At 40.7% G+C, this 27881-nt stretch overlaps 6 protein-coding genes across 6 annotated transcripts; 2 read left to right on the top strand and 4 right to left on the bottom strand.

Annotated features, from left to right (window-relative positions):
- Positions 1 to 1735: 1735 nt before the first annotated feature.
- Positions 1736 to 3933, bottom strand: MELLADRAFT_88424 (uncharacterized protein; the record flags this gene model as incomplete). Its single annotated transcript, XM_007411681.1, has 8 exons — positions 1736 to 1753; positions 1841 to 2242; positions 2380 to 2511; positions 2581 to 3012; positions 3057 to 3338; positions 3412 to 3617; positions 3756 to 3772; positions 3824 to 3933. 8 exons carry the CDS (start codon positions 3931 to 3933, stop codon positions 1736 to 1738), a joined length of 1599 nt encoding a protein of 532 aa, XP_007411743.1.
- A 2344-nt stretch (positions 3934 to 6277) lies between these two features.
- MELLADRAFT_56538 (uncharacterized protein) lies at positions 6278 to 6968 on the bottom strand (the record flags this gene model as incomplete). The annotated part of the gene is made up of 1 exon (XM_007411680.1): positions 6278 to 6968. One exon carries the CDS (start codon positions 6854 to 6856, stop codon positions 6587 to 6589), a length of 270 nt encoding a protein of 89 aa, XP_007411742.1.
- Positions 6969 to 8432: 1464 nt separating this feature from the next.
- MELLADRAFT_78224 (family 5 glycoside hydrolase) lies at positions 8433 to 11351 on the top strand (the record flags this gene model as incomplete). The annotated part of the gene is made up of 8 exons (XM_007411651.1): positions 8433 to 8643; positions 8707 to 9286; positions 9415 to 9519; positions 9649 to 9738; positions 9811 to 9970; positions 10038 to 10279; positions 10357 to 10622; positions 10688 to 11351. 7 exons carry the CDS (start codon positions 8975 to 8977, stop codon positions 11088 to 11090), a joined length of 1578 nt encoding a protein of 525 aa, XP_007411713.1.
- Positions 11352 to 12009: 658 nt separating this feature from the next.
- MELLADRAFT_37140 (uncharacterized protein) lies at positions 12010 to 13058 on the top strand (the record flags this gene model as incomplete). Its single annotated transcript, XM_007411652.1, has 4 exons — positions 12010 to 12205; positions 12301 to 12460; positions 12527 to 12719; positions 12804 to 13058. 4 exons carry the CDS (start codon positions 12010 to 12012, stop codon positions 13056 to 13058), a joined length of 804 nt encoding a protein of 267 aa, XP_007411714.1.
- An 8616-nt stretch (positions 13059 to 21674) lies between these two features.
- On the bottom strand, positions 21675 to 24702 carry MELLADRAFT_108015 (uncharacterized protein; the record flags this gene model as incomplete). The annotated part of the gene is made up of 3 exons (XM_007411679.1): positions 21675 to 21830; positions 22820 to 23737; positions 24421 to 24702. 3 exons carry the CDS (start codon positions 24700 to 24702, stop codon positions 21675 to 21677), a joined length of 1356 nt encoding a protein of 451 aa, XP_007411741.1.
- Positions 24703 to 25974: 1272 nt separating this feature from the next.
- Positions 25975 to 27671, bottom strand: MELLADRAFT_108016 (uncharacterized protein; the record flags this gene model as incomplete). The annotated part of the gene is made up of 2 exons (XM_007411678.1): positions 25975 to 27021; positions 27099 to 27671. The coding sequence occupies 2 exons, from the start codon at positions 27669 to 27671 to the stop codon at positions 25975 to 25977; spliced, it is 1620 nt and encodes a 539-aa protein (XP_007411740.1).
- Between the last annotated feature and the right edge of the window lie 210 nt (positions 27672 to 27881).

Here is a 27881-nt window from a genome sequence, read left to right on the forward strand (position 1 = left end):
TGATATTATTCCCAATAAGTCTTTATGACTATAAAACTAAAGTAAATTTCTCTTTATAACTGTAATAAAGGGCGTATTTAAGTGAACAGGTACTATTAAAATAAGTTTATGATGATAAACAAAATAATAATGGCGTAAATGATAAAGAAAAAAAAAGGGGAACAACAGTCCCAAAACCCTCTCAAAGTATATATAACAATGTACTAGAACTTTTACAATGGTCAACAGCCTCAAAACCAATCAAATCCGCCCAAAATTCCCTAAAAACCCTATGATGACGCAATGTAATGGTTTTGTTACTAATAAATGATGTAATTTTCACAGCTAAAAGTGATCAATGACGCAATAATATGATGTACAGCACTTCTTATGATGAATACAGGTGATTTTTTCCTTGTAAACTAGCTGAAAACCAATTTTTGAGATTACGAATTTTTTCAGATGTGCTCCAATTTTTGATTACTAAAGTGCATCTTGTAGCCCACGTGTTACTGATCATTTCTGACACCTACATGACCTACTTCTGATGAGTGATGAGTAAGATATTGAGTTGTGAAGTTAAGGTTTTTAGTGTTACATATGACTTGTGACTGTAAATTCGAGATTCACACCAATTCTTTATTTGCCTTATAACTTTTTACACACACCTCCGTTACTAATGATTTAAAGCTTGTACATTATGTAATCCACTCTTCTGCGTTGAATGAGCCATCTACCAACCTATTCTGACGTCATTTGACATATGTAATTAGCTGAAAACCTCCATTTTCCACGAATTTCACCCATTTTCTTCACTTTTCACAGCTACTACTATCTTTTTCTTGCTCATGTAATATGACATCATCATCTATAGCCTTAAAAATCCCGGAAAATCCTCTTGGCAACCTTAAATTCCATCACTACCACTATTACACAACCAAACTACACGTGTACCTCTTGTTTACCAACTTCGAAAAAGTGCTTTTTTCCTAATAACTTCTGTTTCTACTTATCAACCTTGAAGATTAAAATTGTCATAGTATCATATAATGTTGTTCTTTCATATTCTAACCTCATAATACCCATAACTTTATTTTTACTAACCTAAAAACCATTTTCCAACCTTTATACCTATAATTTCGAATTTTTCTTATGTTTTTCTTTCTTTCTTTTTGTAATAAATTTGTAAGTAAACTATAATGATCTTAATATATAATGTGAAATAAAATGATGTAATGTTGACCTAATGACCAATACATAAGCCTACAAGAGCTTCAATTGATCAAAAACCTCCATTTCGAATTTTCTTTCCTGCTGAATCCTGCTAATAAACTGGTAAACTGGTAATTGTGAATTTTTTAATTGATCCCATAAATTGATCACCACACCGTCCGATTGAACATCAGAGCGCGTGTTGTCCTCAACTTCCACCTTTCTTCTTTTCGATTCCTGCTGTTGAACATGTTCACGATCTCGTTTTCGCTTTGGTTGAACTGTTTGATCATTGCGCTTGGTCTTTGTGGCCAACCACTCTTGCTGATACTTCTTCCGAGCTGCGATGAGGGTAAGGGAAGGGTTCGCGCGAGTGTCAAGGTCCAACTTCTCTGCTCCCACCAGGTTGATCCATTTCTTGACTCGATACACCGTGGTATGACCGTAATCATAGATATCTCCAAAGAACTTGACCCAGGCAACTCGTGGACTACCTTCACCGTCATATGATTGATGCCATCTTAGGGTTTGGCGGAGCAATACCCTAGAATCGGGCCAAGTACTCTTGGCCCAATGATTCTACATTTGAATGACAGATGTGATAAGCAAATATTTCACAATCGACGAGGTAAAGGCATATTACACATACCTTGACATGCAAATCCGAGGATCCTATGCATTCGATATCAGAGATCTCGGAGTCTTTGGACCGGTTCGTGTTTTCTTTTGAGTATATCGTTTGAGGTGAAGGGAGGGGCAAACTATCTGGGGTGGCTGGTTCCGTAGACGTCTCCACATCTAGTTGAAGATGATTACGGACTGCTGGTGCTGGTGCCGGTGCTCGTGCTGGTACTGGTACAGGTGACTTCAAACTTGAACTGGTGATTTTTGGCGGGTTTGGTGAGTTTGTAATGATGCACCGAGCCGGTGTTGTAAGTGGCTCATAGGGTCCCTCAGTGGTCATCTTTATGATTGCTTCGGAAAGGCCCACACAATTGCTATCGGAGATCGATTCCAGTCGGACCAGTATTTTGCGCGGGATTGGAGGATACTTCGAAGTGCAAGTAGGGGCTAGGGAAACCTAGGATTGGTAAGTCTGATGAATCAGTGTTGTTCATCACGATGATCAGAAAGAAAGTGGTTAAAGTAAGATGCACATACCCATCAGAATTGTTCCATGTTCCACACCTCAATCTCCGACTCCCAGTCTTCTGTGTTGCTCGTCGCTTTCCTACATTTATCGAGAATGATTTGACACTCTTGGAGTGAAAAAAGGGGCCAATTGGGTGCCTCTGCATTGATAAGTGTGCTAGAGCCAGGCTGTAAGTTGGACAAACCATCTGTGAATCAGTACGAGTGAATTCATATTGAGTAACCATCTAATCTCACCTTAGTCCAAAGCTCAATCCAAATCGTGCGTGCTGCCTCTCTTTTTGCAGCATCCCGACTCTTGGCTACAAGATCAACTGCTTTAAGATTTTCATGGTATTCGGATAGCTGTGATGGTGTTAGGGTGGAGGTCACTGCCCGATTGGCTTGGGCAGACTGGATTTGCCTCGGTTTTGGTTGCTGTGACCCACTTGGTACGGCTAGGGATTGGTAGGGACGTTGAGTCAAAACCGATGGTTGAGATAGGGGTTGAGAGGGACCTTGATTATAAACATTCGAATGAAATGGTACAAAGTTGTTGATCGAAGGGCTTGACCGATGTTGATCTCCAGAAGACAAAGCCGTGTAAAAGTGGGCCTTGAAGTTGCATGTCAAACCATGCACTCGTTGGACCATTTGGCAGCACTTCATCGGTGATTCAGTCATACTTGTCTTCATTTGTTTAATTGAGACAAAAGAGATCAAAAAGGCCTTACCAAAAGACACAACCGGAGGCTACACTTCATATTTGACTTGTTGGATGACTGATGCGTGGCCCCGGTTCTCCCTAAATACCCTGGGCACAGTTGACTCGTAGTTGTTTTCTTCAAGTGATTGGGTTCGTCATTGCTGACATTAAGTAGCCCTGAGAGGCTTCCAGGAGCTGGAGGTGGTTGAGCTCCCGCGTTGATAGCTCGAATTTCATTGATTAGGTGTTCGATTTTGAGAGTTCGAACATATCCTTTTCCGTGGGCGTGGTGAGAGTTGGGTTGATAACACTAGAGGTAAGAAGCTTTAGCCATAGAACAAACAACACTACTAAAAAAGAAAGATATAGATATTGGAACGTACCTTCCAGTTGATATTTGCTGGGTTTGGGAACCGAGGCGGGCAGTATCGTAGCTGACTAGTCGACGTGAGGGGGCATTCTGGACAGGTCAGTCCAGTGAGCTGGCCAGCGACAGGTGATGGAAGGGGATGGACGATTCGACGATGTCGATTCGTGATGTACAATTTGTGTGGAGTTGATATATGGATCTGGCCAGACATGTCGAGAACTTGCCAGTGAGGGAGATCAATACGATAAGAGACCAGCCGGATAGCGAGATCTTGTTTTTTTGAGAAGCATCATCTTGATTTTTTTGCTGGATGAGACTGTGATTGGGTTAATCCGCATTGGTAATAGCTTCAAATACCATTCTGCTTTCGGATGCTGAGACGAATGTGCTGACTGGAGGATAGACTGCACGTACCCTGTACTCACCCTGTATTTTCCGCCGTTTCCACTCCTTCCGCACTTTCCACCTTGCTTCGCCAAGGCTCCGATGCTCTCCTCCTCGCTGATTTGCTGGTTTTTTGCTGTTTTGGGGGCATATAATTTAGTCAGATCACTGGTTAGCAAGAGACGTTAAGGGTTACTCTGGACTCTGAACTCATACAAGAGCTTTCAGAGGGCTCGCCCCAAAACCGTCATCACGTGTTGAGTCGAGCACTTACAATTGTCGTGAGGCTCCGATAGGCTCCGATAGCAGTTCAGAGCAATCTGACCATCACACCTTTTCAAACCGCACTATAAGTGGATGCTAAAGGTCACGTACAAATTGAGCTATGGCGACTCAATTGAAAACTTTGGGCCAAGGCTCAGGATGAGCCCCGAGCCCCGGGGGATCTCGGATCCCCGCGGGAGGTCCCGGCGGGCTCAGGGTTCGAGCCAGGCAGTATTGGAAGGCCATACCCCGGGGGACAGTCGTTCCGGGGGGTCGTTCTGAGAGGGGAAAAAAGTCGATTCTCCTCGGGGAACCCGAGGAGAATGGTCATAGCGGTTGACTTTGAGGACTCACTAGAATAAGTAAAAACAAGATGTTTTGATTAAGAGAGATGCGATAAGAAATAGAAACAACAACAATCATAAGTGTACAGAGGCTGGCTAATCAACAACGATAGGGAGGATCCTTGAAGGGAGAGATTTGACAGTATGGTACAAGTGTCTGAAGACACAATACCAGTCTTTGAGACAAACAAGTACCTTGACTGTACAGCAGGCGAGGCGACTTCTTTGAGGGGATAAGACCTTTTTTGCCTTACTGAACACACTTTCAGAAGGGGCACTGGTGGCTGGGATTGCAAGGTAGCAGCGTGCCATGCGAGATAAGGTCGGAAAAGCCAAAGCTCTGAGTTTCCAGTGCTCAAGAGCTTCAGTATCGTAGTCCTCGGTCATCTCTCCGAGGTATCGGTGCAGCTCGCTGGTGAATGAACCTTGAGCAGCACGATCACCGTAAATCTCCTCGTCTAAACGAGATTGTTTCCTTGGTTGATTGGGGTTGTTGAATGAGTTTTCGCTGTCTGATCGAAATTTTCGGCTCTCACGTATGAGGGTATCCTTCAACATTAAGGGTGTGATGTTGTATTCAGCCAGGAATTCGGCTGTAGCCTCTTTCTGCAAATGAAAGATTGAAAGTTGAAACGAGTCAGCAAAGTATTGAATTTGAGAGAAAATTTTAAAAGGATTTGAGCTACTGACCTCGAAGTAGGTCATCTTGATGCGAGGATCAAGAATAGTGGCACAGATGGCTGCTGGCTTCTTGATTATTAAACTGAAGTATTTATGCAGCTTCTTTATCATATTGGCAGCAGCGGGAAGAAGCTTATCGTGGTCGTACATTTGTTCGACCTATTGAATCAAATCCCTGAACATGAATATCTCTAAATTATGATTGAGAAATGAAGCTTACACGCTTCAGACCCTTCATGACGCTGATGTACATTGGAATCATCTTCTGCATAGTTGGGAATCTGGACCGACACATTTGGTTTGTCGCTTCCCAAAGAGGCTCAAGGAAGTTACACATCTGCTCGAGCTGGTCCCATTCGATTTGGGAAAGATTGAACTTTTTGCAATCAGGCCGCTCACTAAATTTCACAACTGCGCTTCGGAGCCGTAATACACGCAGGAACATCAGGTACGTTGAATTCCAACGGGTCTTGACGTCAATGATCAAGGCAACCACTGTCTTTTTAGATTTTTCTGCCTGAGTCGGTGGTTCTTGGTCTTCAGGTTCGTTGACAATCTCTTGAAGTGACAAATCTTGCATTTCCGGGTCGGCCTCGGACTCAAAGACATGTTCTTTTTGTCCACCAAGTGATCGCATAGCTTTCACGATGTTTGCAAAGGCCTCAGCTTGTTGAGGGCTAGATCGGACATGCACGACTAATCCATGGATGCGACGAGTTATCGAGGAGAGATCTATTGTACAACCATCAGGAGGTTGTACAAGATTCGATATATCCATCGCATTCATGGACAACTCTTGCTCTTCGGTTTCATCAATAACCCCAAAGAGGGATAAACCATCACGTGCAGCAAGATCCAGCACGTGGGCTATACACCCAAACAGTTGAGTTTCCGGATCAAAGTTGATATCTGGATGTTCTGAAATCGAGCGAGCCATCGTGGAGTTGGTTGAAGCATTGTCAGCGGTGATGCTCGATAATGAATTCGTGATCCCATACTTTTGCAAGTACTCCACCAGGATCGAGCCGAACTTGGCTCCGGTATGTTGACCTGATTTCAAGCAGCTGCAGGTCAGAATCTTGACCAAAATCAAAACAATTCAACTCGACTGTACCTGTAATTTGTGGAAGACCAATAATGAAATCCTTCTTCACAAAGTCTTCTGTGATTGTATGTACTGTGATGGCCATGAAAGCCTTGTTGTTTGGTGAAGTCCAAGCATCGGTGGTGACAGAAACAAAATCGCTCTTTTTCAACTCCACCTCTGTAACATATTCTTGAGTTTGTTCAAAAATCTTGTGCGCTTGAGCGGCAATTGCATGACGCTTCACTTGCATTCCTTCGGTGCTTGGATTACACAACTTCAAGAGATTCAGGAAAGACAGACGCTCCACAATTGAGAAGGGAAGGTCCGCATCAGCCACTAGATACACCACATGAGTCTTCAAACTCTCGATGTTGAGTTTATCCTGGAGATTATAGAAACAAAATTCATATGTATCTGATCATTTGCTCTTAGAAGTGGTGATACAGTTCAAAACACACATTAACTTCAAGTGTCCCCGTTTTCATTAGTACGTCGATGTTGGCGTGTTTTCCCTTCTTAGCTGGATCAATTATACCGTGTTGGGTTTTAAGGTGAACAATCATCGACTTCGTACTTGAAGACTTGTCCTTTGCGAGTGCTGAGTTGCATATCTCCCCGTTCTTTTTGACAACAGTACATCTATTGGTGCCGTCTTCAGACTTCTCAAAGTGATCCCAGACAAAACTGGTGTTTGACATATCCAATAAGAATGTTTTGTTAAACAATGCGAGAATGCTGATGTTGAGATTCAGTACAGTGAAAAAATGGATGATGGGGTCGTTGGTTGGAAAACGTAGTGGATTGTTTGATTCAAAATCTCTTGATCAACTTGAGTGTCAATTCTCAAGTGGTTTAATCTTACTTTGTGTCACATGAGCTCAAAGTGGGTCTAGTCCCTTGCTTTGAGGTTTTGAGCACCTGAGCTCGGCTCTTCCTGGTCATATCTTGTCTCAAAGTGGAAAAAGCGTTGCTCGACCTCTTTCAAATCTGTTTTTTTTTCTCAAGCCGCGTTTGTCTGACGGATTGCCGGGTTTACCCGGGAATGCCCCGTCACCCGATGTACCCGTCGAGGTTTTCGGTCCGGGAGCCGTTCTGGGTCCATGGCTGGAAAAATTCGTCGGGTTTGCCGGGTGCGGGTGCCGTTCTGACGCTTGAAAAAAGATCTAGCTCACGGCTGCCTCGAAGCCCGGCATTCGGGGGACGGGGCTCATCCTGAGCCAAGGCTCAAGAGAAACCCAACCTGGTAACTTTATCGTATGTACACTATGACTTGGACCATCTGGATTGAAGCTCGAGAAAGATAACATCACCTCAGATTGAGTTCCCCAGGACCATTTTCTAGCACTACAGCGTGTAGCATCTGAGTGTGATTGCCATCGCAGGGATTTACCGATTGGCTGAAAGAACTGCTGCAATCTGCTGCAATCACCTATGATTTCATAGCGCCCTCACGACGTTGAGCAATATGTACGGTGCCGGGGTGGATTGCTGTGTCATGACTCATGAGTAGAATTTAGAACACTACGGGTTGAGTAAGTTAAGCTTTCCGCAATCCTTGGCATCCTAAGCAGGGCATAGATTGGAGTTCAAAAGCTGCTTATCCATATAACTTTGAAGAATATACTTTTGTGTACTTCGAAGGTCGGATGGTTATTCTCTTCATCTCTACTGCGTCGTCACTGAGGCACCTGTGATGATCTTGCCCTTGAGACAACATTAACGTGCAAGATTTTCTCATATCATATCGAAAGGATGCAGTGAAGGATTGACCAAGTGAAATGGTAGCCATGGATGGATATGTATGGAGATGGAAAAGGCTATATACAACCGGCAACCCAGAGATTGATGAGAAGGTATGACCCGATCTAAAAGCGATAGGCGAAAAGTAGAGAGCTTCTCCGATAGCCTGTAGAACTGGTGATGTAACGGGTGGATCGAGCGAGACAACCCATAATAGTGAGGGAAGTTGGGACAGTGTAAGAGCTCACTGCTCAAGCGAAGACGAAGCGTGGATGCCATATTGTGAGAGCATAGGAGCGCATTGGTTGATTCAGATTGATGTTGCTGCCGGTGTGCCTGGTGCAGTGAAGATGCATCCATCGATTCTCGACAAGGTCAATCATTAACAATCAACTTTGTTTATCAAATTCTATTCAAATTTCCAGATGCAATTTCGAAGCTTCTTTGTCAAAATAAACGGGGGGTATGCGATACAGCTATAAAAATCAAATGTAGCAAAGTCCCACGCTCGCCTCTTACCTCGCGAGGTGACGTGGGAGTTGGTAAATTTATATAAAGGCATTCAAGCTCAAAGAAACTTTTTCCCAGATCCCACTCTTAACAAACTCTTGAAGATTTTGTACTACTTTCTCAACTTCTTTATCTTTCTCTTCTCTTGAGCTCACAAGTGTATTGCATACTCCCTGATCATCATCCAAGCGATAGCCTAAAACAACCACCCATACCACAAAGGCAGTGAAACCAAGTTGGTAATCTTCCTTCTCATACATAAGCATGCAAATTGTTGATAATCCTTCGGTTCCATCAGATAAAGTTACTATAGCACCCTCTTTTACGTGTCACAAAATAAGATATATACTTCTCCTTTTTCCGATTGACAAGCCACCGCCACTCATTTTTTCCACACATTCATTCCAGTGAATTCTAACTCCTAGACTCGCCTCCTGCGCAGTCAACAGCTCTCGACATCTCCTTTTCTTTTAATTTTCAAACTGTCTTCATTTGATCCATTCTCTCCTCCCCTCTCCTGGAGCAGTGACAAGGAATCACCAAAGAATAACTCGTCATACTTCAGAATGTCAAACCGATATAGTAATCTAGAACCCAACGGTAGACCGACGAAGGCCGCCAAACCCAACAAGAAATGGACTTGGATCAGCATAGCCATTGTCTTAGCACTCTGTGCGATTGTCATCCCTGTCGTTGTCGTCCTTTTCAATCGGGATCATTCTAATACCCGAGCATCCTCCCGATCTTCATCTTCAACCAACAAGAACTTGTCTAATTCTACTAGTACTAGTACATTGAAGTTGGCACCTAAGAAGAAATGGAACTTTTCTAATGACAAGTTGATCGGACTTAATTTAGGAAATTGGTTGATCCTTGAGGTGTGTTTTTCGTTTTTCGTTTTTACCTTTTTTGGGTTTGAGAATATCCTGTTTCACACCTCTCTTTCGGCATGAGTATGTTCGAAAGCTAATCGATTGTTTTTGCTTCTAATTTGAAATACTTTTAGAGATGGATGAATGAAGACTGGTTTACTGATAATGCTGGTCCTCATAGTTGGGATGAATGGGACTTCACTACTGCTCTCGGTCCCAAAGCTGTTGACGTTCTCGAAGTGAGCTCCGAATGTCCAATCTCTTTGTTGCAGATTCCTCCGTCCCTTCGGAGTTGAACACAACGATCGAGAAACGCACATCATTTGAAAAGTAACTGATCTTCTTCATCGCTTTCTTTTCAACTAAAGGAACATTGGTCGACTTGGGTCACAGAAGCGGATGTCGAACGTGCTTATCAAGCAGGTATCAATACTTTCAGGGTTCCCGTTCCGTTCTGGGTAAGTGTGTCTTGTCCCTTCTAGAAGCCACAGGACGTTGAAGTTTCTTATGGGGTCCTGGTTTTGGATTAGATGTGGATTCCTACTACTGGCTCTGAACCTTACTTAGCCGGACGACAAATGGCTCATTTTGAAAGACTTTGTTCATACGCTTATGCTCGTGATATGTACATCATCATCGATCTTCATGGATTACCCGGCTCTCAAAATGGCGAACAACAATCTGGAAGGAGTTGAGTTGGATTTTTTCTCTCCTTCCCGTATTATCTTGTGCTGATGTAAATCGTTCTGGTATTTAGACACTACTAGTCCTACATTCTGGCAACCTTTGCAACAGGCTAGATCAGATCAAACAGTCAAAGCTGTTGTAGATTGGCTAGCACAATCGCCTTACGCTAGTATCATCAGTGCTATTGAAGCTGTGAATGAACCTAGACCTTATACTCCTTCACAACTCGCCATGCTTCGATCATACTATGAGCGAACTTACAAAACTATCCAAACTCTTGGTGCAAATGCACCTGCCATGATGTTTGCAGATGTACGTTTTCCATATTCACATTTAAAATCAGAATTGGAGTCTTCTCTAACAAAAAGAACCCCTTTGTCTTGTTGTAGGGATTCGTCAAAGGAGATAAATTCTCATATTGGTACGATTTTGCTAAATCACATCAAACCGATCCACCTAGTTTGATCTTCACAGATCATCCTTATCCTGGTTATTTCCCAGCTCAAAATAATACCAGAGACATCTTTAATCAAACTTGTACAGATGCTGCAAAATATATCAATTTCCCTGTACCTACTGCTATTACTGAATGGAGTTTAAGAACCGGTATTCAAAATTCTACATTCGAAAAAGAGTATTATTCTTATCAACTTACGTAAGTGATCTTGATCACCAGTCTTGTTCGAAATCTTGGACTGATAGATTCTTCCTTTTTTGTAGTGCTTGGACTTGGTTCGCTGGATCCTGTTTCTGGTCTATTCGGGCATTAGATTCAAAGATCTCAGTCTTAGCCGATCCAGTAGCTCAATACCAATGGTCATTTGAATCACTCTTAGCCAGAGGATCGATTCCAACTCCCAACATCAATGGAACAACCAAAGATACCAAAGCGATCACCACCCAATTCATCACCGATCTCGGTACCCCTTGTGGACCTGCTCCCGCGTTAAATTCAGGAGCCGGGATCCCACAAACTGCTGCAGCTGCAGCTGCTGTAACTGCTGCTCAAGAAGCTGAAGCTTTGATACCCAAATTAGAAGCTGATGAATTAGCCGCTGCTAAGAGTTTTGGATTAGTTGGTATCGGATCTGATGCTGTGATGGTCTCTGCTAAATCAAAATGAATTATATAATGTAATTTTTTTCATCTTCATCTTCAATTGAATCTCGGGAAGTTTTTTTTTTGGTTTTGGTTTTGGTAATCATGAGGGATTTGATTGGACATTCGTATTGAGTTGAGCTATTGGTATTCGTAGTGATGTCTTTCTTTATCTTATCGTTCACTTTGACCTCTTTCTCTCTGTTAACTTTGAGTACTGAAATGTTGAGTACTAATAGGTTGCAAAAATAATAAGACAAAAAAATCCAACTCTCATGACGTGTCCTATATGCATTCAAGCATGTGTTCAATGTGATCTTTCTGAGTCAGGATGTCCATCTTGCATTCTTCAGTGGGATATGGCCTTGACCAAATTCTTGTGAGCATCATATAAAGTGTACAACGGAAAAGTGATGCGTTTTTGGCACATAACCATCGAAACACTGCAACGTCTTTTCTACCGTATGTCCTGAAGGTCCAAAAAGTATGTCTGGAGCCCCCAAGAGATCATTCACAAAGAACGTTGACTTCGGACCCGACAGGTTTTGCCGAAGAGTCATCAGGAGGACTCGAAAGGATCTTTCATAAGTGAGCAACGCAAACGAAAGGCTTGCAAGAACCTCTCAACAAAATGAAGCCAGAAGCCCTACGAAGCATAGAGAAACACCCCATGAACGTTTGTGTTGAACTTGGAGTTGCAGACAAAATTTGGGAGAGAGAATGCCACTTCAGCTGCAGATTGAACGAGTTTGGCCCCGTCGACGAGCTGTTTCGGATATTCAGAGGTCACCCCGGGAGCCCGAGACTGTATTCAGTAAGCCGATCACCCACTTTTTTTGGTCGATGGGCATTTTTTTCATCAACCAACCTCCAGATTCATCAAAAGGACATTTCAACTTAAACCTCAATTCAAAACTCAGCTCATCAACTCAAATCAAAATAAGATGGCCGTCCGTTGTCGATTCGAAGCCTCATCAGATATTGGCGTGTTTTCTACTTTGACAAACTCTTACTGCCTTGCATCACTTTCAACCGGTTCTACCAATTTCTTTTCCACATTCGAATCTGAATTGAGTGAAGTGATTCCAGTTATTCACACTACTATCGCTGGAACTCGTATCATTGGTCGTTTGACGTGTGGTAAGCATCTGTTGATCTTGGCTTTCAAATCAACGCGAAGAACAAAATAATTGACAACTTACACATCAATGTCTTACGTTTACATATATGTCTAGGTAACCGACATGGTTTATTAGTTCCTGCAACTACAACAGATCAGGAACTTCAACATCTTCGAAACTCTCTTCCTGATTCAGTGGCAATGCAGCGGGTAGAAGAACGACTTTCAGCGCTTGGAAATGTAATTGCTTGTAACGATTATGTTGCATTAGTACAGTACGTTCTGTCTATTTGAACCATTTTCATCGAATGAAACTGATTCTTGGTGTCTTATTCTTCAAGTCCAGATATTGACCGTGAAACAGAAGAGATTATTGCAGATGTACTCAAAGTTGAAGTTTTTAGACAAACGGTAGCTAATAACGTTTTAGTTGGATCTTATTGTGCACTTTCTAATCAAGGAGCATTAGTACACCCAAAAACAACTATTCAAGCACAAGACGAACTGAGTAGTTTGCTACAAGTTCCTCTGGTTGTCAGTTTTCTTCCTCCTTTTGCTAAAATCTGTATTCCAAACGTCAATTACTTAATTCTATTCTTACTTGATTCTATTCTACAGGCTGGAACAGTCAATCGGGGTTCCGACGTTATTGGAGCTGGAATGGTAGTTAACGATTGGTGTGCATTTACAGGGCAAGTATTTATATCCCTCCTCTTAAAAGATACGCCAAACTTACTTTCGTTTCTTCGAGAATACAGACTAGACACAACGGCTACCGAAGTATCTGTGATTGAAGCTGCCTTTAAACTGCAAGGACAAGATACATCAGCCATTGAAGGCATGAGAGCCACTTTGATCGATCAGTTTGCATAGTTGTTCTATCACTTCCTTTGCCCACCAATGCATTTTATCATGTCCCTATGCTACTCCGACTTTGTGTTGTTTCTCTTAAAGCTTGATTCACATTACTTTGCGGCTAAGTGTGAAGAATTTAATACCTCTTAAAAATTGATGAACCACTGATCACATGTCTTTTGGTCCTCGTGTAAATACACTGAATATATTTAAACGGAGCCCAGTGTGTGGGCAAAAACTACGTAGCAGGAATTTTTCATCACATAGGGAATACTTGCGATCTTGTTCCAAAAACAGCATATGGTCATTGGTGACACCTCACCAAAATATAATGAACCTGAATGTCCAAATTATGCTCTTGCCACAGCCAAGAAATGCTTGGCATGGCTTAGATTGTCTTGAATGTGTGTGTGGCAACAGACTAGTAACAGCTTAAATCAACTGTACTTTGTTTTTTTGGAGTAATGTAAAATCTATTTGAAGACACAGTTTTATTTCATACATATGCTCAGGTTTTGAGCTGCTTGCTTATGGCCATGGCTGCCTTCATCCCTCAATTTCACAGTGTCACCTGTGTTTTGAGGTTTCAGATACAACGGATGCAATCAGTTATAGTCTTGTCAAAACCAGAGAGTCAGACTGCCTATATATCAAAAGCTCATTGTAATGTGATAAGAATCACAGCTGAAAATTTCACAAATGATTGGTTCTTATCTGAAAACTATCTTGTTGAACATTCTCCCAATTACAAGTATTTTTTTCAACCCTGCTTGTTAGTCCTTTGTTCCTACTTGAAGTTGGAGACAGTAACAAGATAAGTCAAAGCTTGGATATCATATCTCATGATAGTCATACACCTATAGAAGACAATGTCAATATGATCCACAGGCAGAGAAAGTGGTCACAAAAGCTATCAATGAGATTTACCAACCAATGTCTCATACTTTCAAGGCATTACCTACAGTGAACAAATTGTACCTCGAGATTTGTTATGGGAATGATCTTAAGCCTCAGCATGTAAAATATTGGTCAAAAGTCAGCCTGAGCCCCGACGGGGAATTGTCGGGGACTAGCTTGCCCGGACCTCGACCTGGCGGGTGGAAGGCCTCCCCAATCCTGTTCTCGGGTCCCTGATCGGGGTTTTTTGCCAAAAACTGGCTGCCCGAACCCCGAGCGGGTTCCCCGGCGGGTCCCCGAGCCCCCGCCAAAAACTGTCTCTCACCCATGGGTCAAACACCGTCCCGGTCTATTTATCTATAGATCTGCAAAAAGGACCGTGCAACGTGTCTAATCCGGCTGAATTGGGGTGTTTGGGCATCTGGGGCAGGAGCCGAGGTGCCTTGAGGGTGCAGCTCAGCCCTCATTACAGCCTGCTACTGCCTACTAGGTGGGTTTTTTATTGTCGAATAGGTGGTTACACACCAGATTTTCCCCGTCGGCAAACTGGTTTTTCCAAATTGTCAGCCCGACTCCCGACTCGCGGGAATCCCCGACCACCGGGGGCTTCAAAAGCTTTGCCCAAACCCCTTACCGATTGGGGGCCACGTCGGGGTCCCTGATTGGGATCAGCTTCGGGGCTCAGGCTGAGTCAAAAGATCCTTATAAGATACCTCAAAACATACAGTCAGCCAAATCTCTGGTGGATTGAGGGTGTCTGACACTTGATCATGGTAAACCATAAGGAAGCTCTTTTAGACATGGGTGGAGTCTTTGGACCCAAATTCAGTAGATCCTTAAAAGATTCAACCAACACATGCACAGTGACAATCTGTACTATTATGACTTTATTTTTGGGAATGGGTCATCACAGATTTGTGAAAAAATGAAGGCTTGAGAAGGGATCACATTTTGTCATCACATGAAGCTGAATGAATGTTGAAGGTTGAGAAATCTTGGAACCTGCAGAAAAAAGGTGAGACAAAAACATCTTGAGTGAATTATGAGGAGATGAGTCAACAAGAGATTTGAAATTGTACAGGGTCAACTTGACAAAAACATCAGATTTCAGGAGCAATTTGAGGGTAGATTGCTCAGTTTCCTTGAGATTTATTTCTATAGGTCTGTGTGTTGATAGAGGCAAACAAAAAGTATCTTGGATCAACAAATATTCATAAATGGGGGGAAAAGATTTATGAGGAAGGAAATTTTCTCCTGCAAAAGCTCATTCCCCTCACAGGCAAAAGTGTTTCTTGTTGTCATAATTCCCTTTCTGCACTGACAGTGTTCAAGGAGCATCATGGGGCTTGGATAGGTTTAGAAAAATATGGAAGGGGTCAGCCCTGAGCCCAGATTACAGGATCACAGGCTAACAGTACCACATGTAATATTACATTATTGTATAAAGCTATAAGTACATCTCAAGCACTGCCAACATCTTATCATCAGATTGTTAAATTTGATTTAACAGCTGGCAGCAATATCCAAGGACTCATCAGATAGATGGGTACCAAGGAGATCATCTGAGGTAGAAGGAACCACTCAACATCTGAGGATTCCTCAGACAATCAAGTATTGAGGAAAACAATATTAAAAGTTTAACTTGGCCAGATACAAGCAATCAAATATATCCTTGGAAAATTCCTGTCCAAATTAATATCATACATTAACATTGGACAGCCTTATCTGAGGTGACCTCGGTGTGCCTTATCCAAGGTAATATAAAAGCACACCATCCGGTTTGATGAAAATTCATCATCAATCTTTTCAGGCCAATTTAATTTAACTCTGTCAATTTCTCTTCAGGTTGGCTGAAGCTCATTGTTGTCACAGAAAGGGAAATTTCAGAATCCTTTGACCAAGGTCTCCACAAATGATGAAAATCAGTGGACAAATAAAAATTAAAGGAAAGGAAGCTTTTTATTAACAATCAATACCCTAGGAATGATGTGATGTCATCATCAGGACAAAATTGAAAAACACAAGGACTCAACAAAAACCCAGAAACACAGGGAATCACTACGTAGGATTTCAACTTGCATACAAAATCAAGTTCAAATCCGTACTTGATTCCAAAATCAAAATGAAATACTAGGTCATGAATTTGAATTCAAACTTGAATGCAAATTCAAATTCAAATTCAGATGCAAGACTGGATTTCAACACAGAACCTGTTTGAATGAAAAATCTATCCACATTCAAAGAAGCCAAACTTGACTTCAAGATCAAATCCGAATGAAAACTATCCAATAATCCCACTTGAAAATTGTTGAATTGAACTTCATCTTCACACCTGAAACTTTGACAGCAACATATGCCAGTACAAATTTGGATACACAATATGGAGTCATACAAATTTGATTTTGAATTTCAAATCTTTGCCCAAATTAACTTTGTGAAGGACTTATCCTCATGGTCACTCATTAAAGAGGATATCTTCAATTGATACATTAGATGCTTTGGTCATTTTGACTTCTTTTTCATTTGTGGTTTTGTATTCATCAAAACATTCTTTTACCAGGAACAATATATCCATGTGGTGGAGTAATGGAGGCGGACAAGAAGTATTGATGGAATTGTATCATCAATCCACCTTGTACAAGCTTAATTCAGGGAAACCTCACAAATATCTTCAGCACATATATATAACAAGAATAGAGATGGAATACATCAACATAATCAAGGTAAGAAATCCACAAGGACTTACAAGAAATATCAAATTTGACTTTAATTGTTTTGTATCACAGCTATCAGAGGCAAAAAAAACTGTGTAATGAAATGCAAAACAAAACAATTGGTTTGGTTCACCTGAAGAGTTAAGACCAAAGTCAAAGTCAAAGTCAAGCTTGTTGGAGTCAAAGTTGAACTCGTATAAGTCAACATTGGAGTTGAGGCCAAATTCGAATTTGAAGTCAAAGTTGCAGTTGCAGTTGCAGTTGCCACCACAGTCAAACTTGTTGACCTTGAAGTCAAACCTGTCAAAGTCAAACTTGTTGAACAGCGTAACCGCGCTGGGTGATTGCTTGTTGAATCCGGGAGATTGGATCAGTAAGCATGGTACCGGCAGCGAGTTGAACTTGAGCTCTAATTTCAATTCTAGTGATTGTCTTTTGGGGGTATACTCAATGTGAAACTGAATGTGAAGCTGGATGTGAAGTTGAATGTAAATGCAAAACATATTAAAATGGAGCGCACTATTTGGTGCCCGGTTTTGAAAATACCCAATTCCCCCTTTCTTTGGTACTTTCCCGCACATTCAATCCAAATTTGGCCGCGGCCACAGCAATTATGAGAAACCAGGCATTAGCCTGAAAACAGTTTGCCACATCTCACCTCTCTTGCTTAGCATTTCTCCTAACTTGAAGACAACATACCAATATCAAATCAGACCACCATCTGTCATAATAATGAATCTTTTAAGAAAATCACTTCTACAGATCTTGAACAACCGGTGCTGCAACCTTCTCATCTCCAATTCTGAGGATGAAAAAATATTGAAACAAACATTTATCTTCTTTGAACTTCTATTTTGACTGATTACAGTTGAAGTTGTATCTTATGACCTTCTTATCATTATTGTATTCAGCCTCATCATATTTCAATCAATCCTGAGTCAAATGATTGTTGTGAATGTATCTTATTTTTTTATTCTGGTTGATCTTGATTAGAATGATTGTTTGAACTTGTATCTTTTTGCCCTTGGTCGTTTCTGGGTACAACAATTGTTCATTTTATTTGAACTTTATGCCTGTTAATCATCTCACTCCAGGATTCCATTGCAATTGGGGGTTTTGAAATAGGACCTACAAATTAAGACAATGTATTTCAAAAACTATCAACAATGAGCTAGAACTATGGGCAATTATGCTTGTCATTATTGAACCGTGGTCTAACTCGACTTGTGTGTGCGATTAAAAACCAGTTTGAAACAGGGCTACAGAAAAATGCAAAATTCAAAAACCAGGTGTTGTGTTTTCAAAACCAGGCACCAAATAGTGTGATCCATTCAAGAGTTTCTGCCAATGCAAAAATTAGATGAATTTATTTATGCACAATTCTGTCAGCAAAAACAACAGCCAAGCCTGATTTGAGTGGGCTGGCTATTAATACTAAACAAGGTGGAATGAGCACTGAGAGGAATCACTCATCCTGCCATTGAGTGATCAGGCTTACGTTGTTGTTATGTCAGATAGCTCACCTTGTCACTGTGTGAGTCATTCCACCTTGTTATGATAAGGATCATATTGGGTGGAGCTCACACTGGCTGGCATGTGTAGCTCACATTGGGTATGGCAATGTAGACAGTGTGTGTTTTATTAATTCATGTAAGTGTCACATGCCACCTGCCACGTGGTGTAGTCCTACCAGGAATGAATTTACAACCGGTTGGAATTGGACTATTTTTTTAAATTATACCTAAGAAATCAGATCCTGGTGTGACTGGAAATGGTGGTTGATCTTGATATTTTTCTTGAACTTGTAAAATATCAAAAAAGTTCATTCCAGTGCAACTAATGGATCAAAATCACATCAGATTAAGATTTCTTTGACTTAGGGCCCATTTTGTTGCCAGAGATTATCATATACTACAGTAAAAGTAGGACCCCGGAAAGCTCCCCCTGAACCAACCAACGTAAAACCCGGATTTTGAGAATTTTCATGTCTAAAAATACCGGACTTTTGGAGCTTTCATACTAAATTGGTCGGTAAAATTTCAGCACAAAAATGAGCCCCCAGCTACAAAGCTATGGTTTGGTGGCTTTATGTAGTGCCAAAAATGTTGGTGTGAAGATGAGATTTTGAAAATCATACCGGGCACATTTGTAAGATGAATTACTAACAAGCCATTTTCATACCAGTTTGGTTGGTAACATGACCAAATCTCGACCACTCAAATCATACCAACCACGTTGGTAGGTTTAAGGGGAGCTTTCCGGGGTCCTGTAAGAGTGTAATTCATTAATTTACCTGAAAATACAGTAAAATTTGGAACTGACAATTAATTGCAAGTTGAGAGGTAATGGGTGGTTTTCAGAAATAATTGTTTGGTAACTCAGAACCACCAATCCTACAATTTCACTTTTGCATACAATCATGCTTCCAAACCAACAATGTTGGTGAATTTTATCAGAACCCAGTGCTATAGAGAATCAAGATCATGCAATGCACTCTCCTTAGGAGATACTTACTTGTTTGTTGGTCAAGAGCTTGTGTGGTATGTACCTCTGACATTTTACATGCAATCAATTGTCCCTTGGTCACTTTGTCTCGCACAAGTTGATCTTGTTATAGTATCATCACACATTTTGTATTGTTGAAATAATGTTCATCATCATTTTGTCTTCATCTTCCTACAATGCTGGCTTATCTCATGTGATACATCACCAGCTTCATGTGGTTTCAAATCACAAAAGTCATCTCAAATCTCTTTGATTGCTCTGTTAAGATTTTTCACGGATCAGCTGTGCCTAATAATTCATAACCCTCATGGACCTGCTCAATGAGGCATGGAAATCAAGGAAGGGATTGAAGTGGTGATGAGTTGAATCAAGAGAAGCATTGGAGAGAAGATGAGAATTGAGATGAGTTGGAACGAAGATGAGATGACTTTGTCCAAAGAACTGATGATGTCAATTGGAGATGCAATGAGATCAAAGAGAAGTTGATCAAAGACGTGATGAAGTTGAAGAAGTGATGCAGTGATAGAAGGTGATATGTACTGGAGTGGGTCAAAGAGGTGTTGATTGAGGTGATGAGAGGTGATGAATAGATACATGTGTTCTGTAGATGGTGGTGAGCTGTGGTCAGGCAAAGAGGTGAATTTTTGACAAGTGCCCTTATCACATACAGAATTGATCCAATTACAATTGAAATAAACAGAAAAAGGGGTTGATGAAGATAATTCAGATTATGAGATCATTGACCAAATAATGTGGTACAATAATCTGTATATTTGGGCTACCAAACAGCAAAGAATTTGTTGTGATTAGTGGTATTCAAAACTCCAGAAACATGTCCCAGAAGTGTCAAGAAGTGACATCCAGAAACTTCTGGGATACCTCCAAAATGTTTTTGGATGTCACTTCTGGCCCATTTTTGATAGATTTGAGAGCCCCATCATTCCCCATCCCGGTCACTTCACTTGCATCTTGCCACAGACAACTCTTAGCCCGGCAGGTATCATGCTTTTTTCTTGCTCTTTGCTCGACAAATGACAGCCTTTAACTGCCATCACCAATGCTTCAAAGAGTCAACTCAGTCTTCACACAAATCTCCTGGAGGAGCTATCTAATCCATTCCAACTGCTTGTGTCAGTCTTTATCTTTATCTTTATCTTTCTCATTGATGGTTACTTTCTTTCTAAACTGTAAGAATTGATTTTATCAATTCATCTCACCTTTAATGTTTTGATCAATCACCTCAAGGAGAACAGTTGTCTCAAACCAAAGTTGAAGTTGAAGAATCAACCAAAATTGAATGTTTGATTGGAATTGACCAACTGATTAAAATCTAACGATCAATTGACATTTAACAATCAATCAAATTTCAACACTCAACTACTCCTCTGTCCCTATCTCATCATTCAAAACAGTTTGTTTTTGTATCTTTACCTATTTGCATTGTATCAACAATGGCAATTAAGTGCAAACAAATATCTTGTTGAAATGATCATGAGATACAATTGATCATTCACAGATTGAGTTGAGGGTAGCTTAATGAGAATGCAAATGTATCATTGAGAATGACCATATCATGTTGATGACCCAAAATGGATGAGTGTAATGGTGTGGTGTTGATTGAGTTGATGCAAAGTGGAGGGAGATGTGTGAAGATGCTTCTGGAGCCCAGAAACCCCCAAAACCCAAAAATGTTCGGTAAGTGTCCCAGAAGTTTCTGGATCTCACTTCTTGACACTTCTGGGACACATTTCTGGAGTTTTGAAGACCACTATTACAGCCCTTCAAGAATCCTTTGGTTTTTTTTGACACAAGAAAACAAAATAAATGTCCAAAACCCTTGCTGAAACCAATTTTGTACCAAAATCTGTCAAATGTGAACTGTCCAAAAGAGTTTTTTCTGAGTCTTGTCCAAAACTTGGAAAAAAAGACCTCCAAACAAACCAAAGGATTCTTGAAGCGCTGTATGTACTATTTATTGGCATAATCACAACCAAACGGGGCCTTAGACTTTACAGATTGATGCAATCAATTGATTGAAATAAGAAACTTACTTTACATCCACAAAAACTTCATCTGGACCTGGTATAGGTGAATCAATATTTTTCCTGTTCACCAAGGTGACGATAAAAATCCACGGAAAGGAAAACAAGGGAAGCATAGTGTACTACAACACATTGTCATAGGGAATTTTAGTACACTCACAGAAGACATGATGGTAAAGCACTTAAGCCATCCAAGTTTTTAGTGACTTAATAACCTCTTATTTATTAAATTCTTGATACAAAGTTAATCAATAGTGGTACACAAAATTGAAAACCACATGAAAAACCCGCATGAAACCGCATGAATATTTGGTTTTCCCCACAAAAACCAAAAAATCCATGCGGTTTTTCCATATGGTTTTCTCATGTGGTTTTCAATTTTGTGTGTCGCTAATGAGCTTCGATGGATGAATGAGGTTTTAGATGAGTGAACACTACAAATATCAAGTTCATGTTTACATATCGAACTTGATCGGTTATCGTTCACCACCGGGACCGGATCCCCAAACGTGACCGGTTATTGCTTGTCGGCTATGCTTGCAACAATTCAACTTCAGAAGTTCAGAAGTTGCAGTGGTTGGACTGCTTGTGATAAGTACCATTTTGTGTTTGAATTCAGAAACATTATTTATCTATGCTTGGGAAAGGTATGATGTTGATGTGTTGAAGAATGCAAGCTCCTGCTAAGTGGATGTTGATGCACTGTTGAGGGTTTCCAACCAAACTTTTGGTGGTGGTAACTTTGAATGTGATCATGATCACTTTGAAAGAAACATATCAAGGTATTTGTGTGACCTCAATTATCCTGATCATCTCACTTCAGACAACAGGTATAAGAATCTTTAAATGCAACTTTTAAGGCATGCAAAAGGATGTACGTATGTAAATGTATGTAAATGGAGAGTTTGTACAGGATATATATATTGGTAGACGCTGAAAATTTTGGATTTCCTCAGTTGGAGAATAGTGCATGTGATATGTTTCTTCAAAGTATGTTTAACACATAATTAAGTAGTTTCCTTTCAGTCTTTTTAAGGTGGTGGATAATGAAGGCAAAGCTTTGATTGTTTTTTCATACAATTTGTCTTAAAGACATTTTTAATTTCTTCGTGTGCCACAAAAAAGTACAATGCACCATTGATGTGCGTAAGGTTTTGTATGCTGAAGTTGAATGTCTTCTTTATAACTACAAAACGGAGTGGGGAAATGTGAGATTTTTGAATTGTTTGTGATTTTAAAGATATGAACATTTGAATTGTATTTACAAGTGAAGAAGTTGTTTTTTGGTCACTTTTGTTCGATAACCTTTGCTTGCTTGTTATGTGATATTGGCATATCAAAAAGATCCGGTCAATTTGTGATTAAGGGTCAAAAAAGGAAGGGAACTGAAGGATCAGAAAATTCAGACCAGGTCAAATCCTAGAAGAACAGGGTAGCTTTGATATCAGACAAAATCACACCCCGGTAAATGAAAACCTAACTCACTCATAAATCAACTATGATAAGATCTGCGTATGGTCACTTGAATATTGAATCTGTTGCAGTGGTTTTGCAATAAAAGTAATTGATCCTCAACTTCTTGATCTTGAGGGTCAAGCTCAGGTCTCGGGCAGCCACGAACCTCCAGCTTCTTGAGACGAGGCCATCTAGCATCAGACAGAGTCTTATTTAGTGAAATGCAATGTTCTGATGTCCAGTAAGTCCAGTCAAGAGATCCTAAAGATATACAATCTCGGAAGCTGTCCAGCAAGTTCGCGTTCCCGCTACCAAGCGCCAAGTGGGTTAAATTTGGGAAAGATAGAGGACTATGGGGGTTCCAACTAGGATCGTCTTCCCAGGTGCCATCCTCCTTACAATAGAAGCGAAGCATGAGATTCGTCACGTAAGGTGCAATGTGATGAGTGATCCTAAGGGCTGCACTTGGCATCAATTTATCACAATTGTACATTTCGAGATGTGTGATGGTTCTTGGCCAATTGTAGAGACACCAGGTTTCATCTATATCTCCATTGAACCATAATGTCAGTCGCGATAAATATTTGAGTTTGGATAGATTAAATCCAAAGGAATCGTCGCCATCAGGTGATGTACTGATACAAACCGTAAGTGACTCCAGCAAAGGTAGGTTGTCAACAACTTTTGATGGGAATTCCTTCGATATCAGCGTTTGAGACCCGAATGAAAGATGCGTAAGTTGTTGAAGACTTGACAATAATGGAATTAGGTTTGATAAAAAAACTTCTGTTCCACCTGTGTCTTCATCTAGTTCTTCATAGTGGTAATAAAGATCCAGCCCAGAGAGGTTGGGGCACCGATTGATCAACTCTCTGGCGTTCTTTGGTGAGATCAATTCGGACTCGGTTTGGGATTCAGGGATGAGATTATCATAGAAGTGATCATATGCGAATTCACCAGGAGCTTTGCTGCAGTTTTCGGAGAGATTGAGTACAAGAGATCGGACATGGGAACCTCGTTTACAAAGAATATCTTCGGTCCATAGATCTATGGGTGCCGGAAGTAAAGTAGGAAACTCTAATACCTGAAGGTCATCATGAGTTATTGAGCGTGATCAGAAAGCTTCCTTTCTTTGACCAGTTGTTCTCAAGATGACTCACTTGCCATAACCACGGTTCACAACGTCTGTATATTTCACGCGAAGTAAGTGAAAAGGTTTGGATCAGATTCAAAACTGGCGAGTTTCAGTGCAAGTAAGTCGTATATGGCGCCCGGTCACCTGGACCCTTGATTACCACCTTGCCTAAGCACTTTTGTTCATAAATTTCTGAATGCTCGAGATCAGCCATGTCTTCAATCTGTTCGAGTATCTTGTAAAAGACTTGTTTTTGATAAAGAAATCTAATAAAGCTGTAATAGGATCCCTTCCATTTAATTCTTGAGCGCGAAACTTCTGTCTTGCATTATAAATGTCTTTCATGATAGGATTGAAACCCGGATTCTTTTCAAGAGAGGTCATAATGTGGCGTTGTTTGATTGAAGATCTACTTAATTTTTGAGCTAACATGATCTGAATTAAATCTAATCTTCTATATATTGAGAATTCATCAGGAGATTGAAAACGTTCATGATTGTGAGATAAATGGTTAAGGAATTGTCCAGTACTACTATTCTTGACTTGATCTAAAACCCAATCCCAGTTTTCTTATTTTGTTTGATAACAGCCTTCCACTGAAATCCGGTGTTCTTAGTTTCGTCTTGAATAACATTTTGAACTTGATCGGATGAAATTTCGATTCCATGGAAAACGCGAGATTCGGATAAGTCGCTGACAGATGAGAAGGAGCCATGGGGGTTTTCTGATTGACCGAGTTGCAGAAAGATGTCAAGCATAGATTCTTTTGACCAAGTGAATCCTCCCGCATCGAGTTCATCGAAACGCTTTCGAATATAGTCAACATGTTGGTTCATCGGGTTGGCCGCCTTGTGACATTTAGACACGATCTCATGCCAAAGTGCAAGCTGAGTTGTGCAGCAAGAGGACAGCATCTTGTTGTACACGCTGATCACTCGTTATATTTTCGAGAGGATCAACGTAGATGATAGGGCTGAGAAGCTGCAAAGAACTATAGATTGTCTCTCGAAGATCAATCCTACCAAAACGTCGGGATCGAGAAGGTTCGAATGAGATGAGGTTATCACAAAGATTTAGGCAATTAGGTAGCAGAGTAGCAGGCGCAGGGAAGTCTTTTGGCAGATAATAACAGGCTCAGAGATAAGACTAACTTAACTAAGTCCCTCTGTGGCCCAGACATTTTTTCCTCGCGAGCTCGGGTGTCTGGGAGAGGGACTTTACATCTATGTATTGGTCAGAAGACTCTTACGCACTCTATGTGAGGAATCGCCCGATTCTCAACATGCAAAAGGTAGCGGAGCACATGCCACAGATTGGACTTACTTTGGGGGAGCACGTCCAGTTTCCTGGGAAAGCTCTCGTGAGTACTCGTCCCAAAATCATCTTCAAGGATTAAGTGTCCACTCTGTTCAATCTAATGAAGGGAACAGTCAGGTATCCCTATGTAGTGTAAAGAAACCACATAAGACATCTGAGGCTCATTTGATGGTGAAAAATCGAGTCCACTGGGTTCATAGTCACCTTTGGTGATAAATTCAAAAATGTGCTACACTAGCTCGCCTCAACTCGCACGTGGCAAAACTACGGAGTTTGGAGCATCATCTTCAATTGTCATCTCTATGTGAGAAGAATATCATCTGAAAGCTAGTATAAGCTACTTTAGAAACAGAGACAATGCTGAAGTTTCTAGCTTTTTTATGGAGTTATGAACAAAGAAAACAGAGTGAAAAATGGAGCCAAAAGGATATCAAGACAATTGGGGTTTCATATACTAATAAAGTGATCATGTTTGAGATCTGTCTTGATTAACTTGGCTGACATTCTAAGGTCATTCATCTTTTTGAATTTGTTTGCCTTCCTGGAAGTTGATTGAATTGATTTTTGCATGAGATTACAGTTATTTTTTTTGAAAAGTGATTTGAATCTTCAGTGGGCTCAAAAGGTCCTCAATGTCTCAAGAAGTTAAAACGTTTGATAGATGGATTGTGTGTAGGAGAAGTATAATGACCAGATGATAGTGGCGGTGATTTCTATGTCTGTTTCACTAACAAAGTCTACTACTAGTCATCACAAATTGAAAGATTTGACATTTGCAGTACCAAAGAAGGGATTAGTAAAAGTACAAAGATCAGATATAGAAGACATGAATAAGTTAGTAAAGGTTCATCTAGAAATTCTTTCTTGACTCAGTTACCAGGCCGGCGTATAAAAAGGTTTAGATTGGCTTGTTGACAGTACTTCTCCAAGGAAACTAGTTGTTCTTCAATATCTCGATGTTTACCGTTAGGTTCATAGCGGACCCAAAAATAAGGAACTACAACCAGTGTGGTGAGCTGAGGCCAAGGAGATTGAGATAGGATCCTGTTCAGTGTCTGACAATGTTCTAATGTCCCGTAAGACCAATGAAGACGTCGTATAGAAACACAGTCTTGAAAGCTTTCCAGTGAGTCGGGTTTTTTAGTGGAAAGCTTCAAGTCATTTAGAAATGGAAGAGAGAAATTTTCCCAGGAGTCATGATCACTCGAATCAAGCCTGAGCTTGGTCAAGTGAGGTGCAATGTGGTGAATGGTTTGATGACCTAAACTTGATGATGAAAAACTAGAATAGCAAATCGAAAGATCAGTTAATGTCCTTGGCCAATCGTAAAGACACCAGTCTACATATATATCATCTGAAAATCCCACTAAATCCAATCGTGATAAAAATTTGAGTTTAGATAGTTTGAATCCAAAAGAATCTTTATCAATCCTTTGGCTATGTCCATATGATCCATCCAATGTAAGAGACTCAAGCAAAGGTAGACCACTAAGAAGTTTTGATGGGAATCTATACATGTACATCTGCTCGTCATTTCTATCCTCTAATGAAAAATGCCGAAGGTGTTTGAGACTTGATAATAGTGGAATCAAATTGATGAGAAAATTCTCTGTTCCATCAAAGTCGTTTATATCGTCATAATGTTCAAATCGGATCTCTAGCGTAGACAAGTTGGGACAGCGTTTGATCAAGGACTTTATATTCTTTGGCGAGAGAAACTCAATTTGAGAAGCGTCTTCTGGATCAGTCGTAAGATTATCGTACAGTGAAGGATAATCCTCAAAGTCGTTGGGAGATTTACTGCAGTTTATGGAGAGTGTGAGTTTTAGAGATCGAACACAGGTGCCTTGTCGGAGGAGGATATCTTTGGTCCACAGATCCATCGATCCTGGAAGAGAAGTAGGGAACTCTAATCTCTGAAAATTGATATCAATGGTTGATGGTGATTAGTAAGCATTCCTGGATGAACAAGTTGATTTTGAAAATGACTTACCCTCCATAACCATGGTCGACATAGTTGATATATTCCGCGAGAAGTAAGGGAAAAGGCTTGGAAGCTATTCAAGATTGGCGAGCGATGGTTCGAGTAGGTGAAGTATGGTTCATGGTCACCTGGAATCGAAACCTTCACCCTACGCTTGCGCTTTCTAGACTGAATACTCTTAGCCTCAAGCCTAGCCATGCAATCAAGTGTTTCGAGTATGTTCTCAAAAACCTCAGTAGGTAGATCCATGAGACCCAAAGGACGAGATTTATGTCGGAGTTCCTCACTTTGAATCACTTGCTTAACTTCATCAGATGAAAATCCAGATCGTTGATCATGAACCCGAGATTCAAGAATCTTGGTCACCGATGAGAAAGAGCCGTGTGCAGCTTCTGATAGACCGAGTTGAAGAAAGATACCCAGCGTAGATTCTTTTGACCAAACAAAACCTTGTGATTCAAGTTCTTGAAAACGATCTTGAATAAAGTTGAGATGATTGTTGACTGGCTGAGTCTCATCATGACGTTTTGAGACAATCTCGCGCCAAAGTCCAAGTTGAACTGTCCGACCAGAAGATGACATATTGATATACTTTTCTGAGGAGCTAGTTCCCCTATGTCCCCAAGCGACTCCGTAAAGAAAAGAGCCGAAAAGCTTTGATAGAGGACGACGATTCGTCTTCCAAAGACTAAACCTCTCGAGAAATTAATTTAGGAGAACCGATGTAAGGAAGAGATCTGGTAAGGTTTGACAAGGTTTGGTTTATCTTTTGAGAGAACAGCCAGCTGAAAC

This window comes from Melampsora larici-populina (assembly GCF_000204055.1).
Source record: "Melampsora larici-populina 98AG31 unplaced genomic scaffold MELLAscaffold_26, whole genome shotgun sequence".
In the NCBI taxonomy this organism is placed as follows: Eukaryota; Fungi; Basidiomycota; class Pucciniomycetes; order Pucciniales; family Melampsoraceae; genus Melampsora; species Melampsora laricis-populina.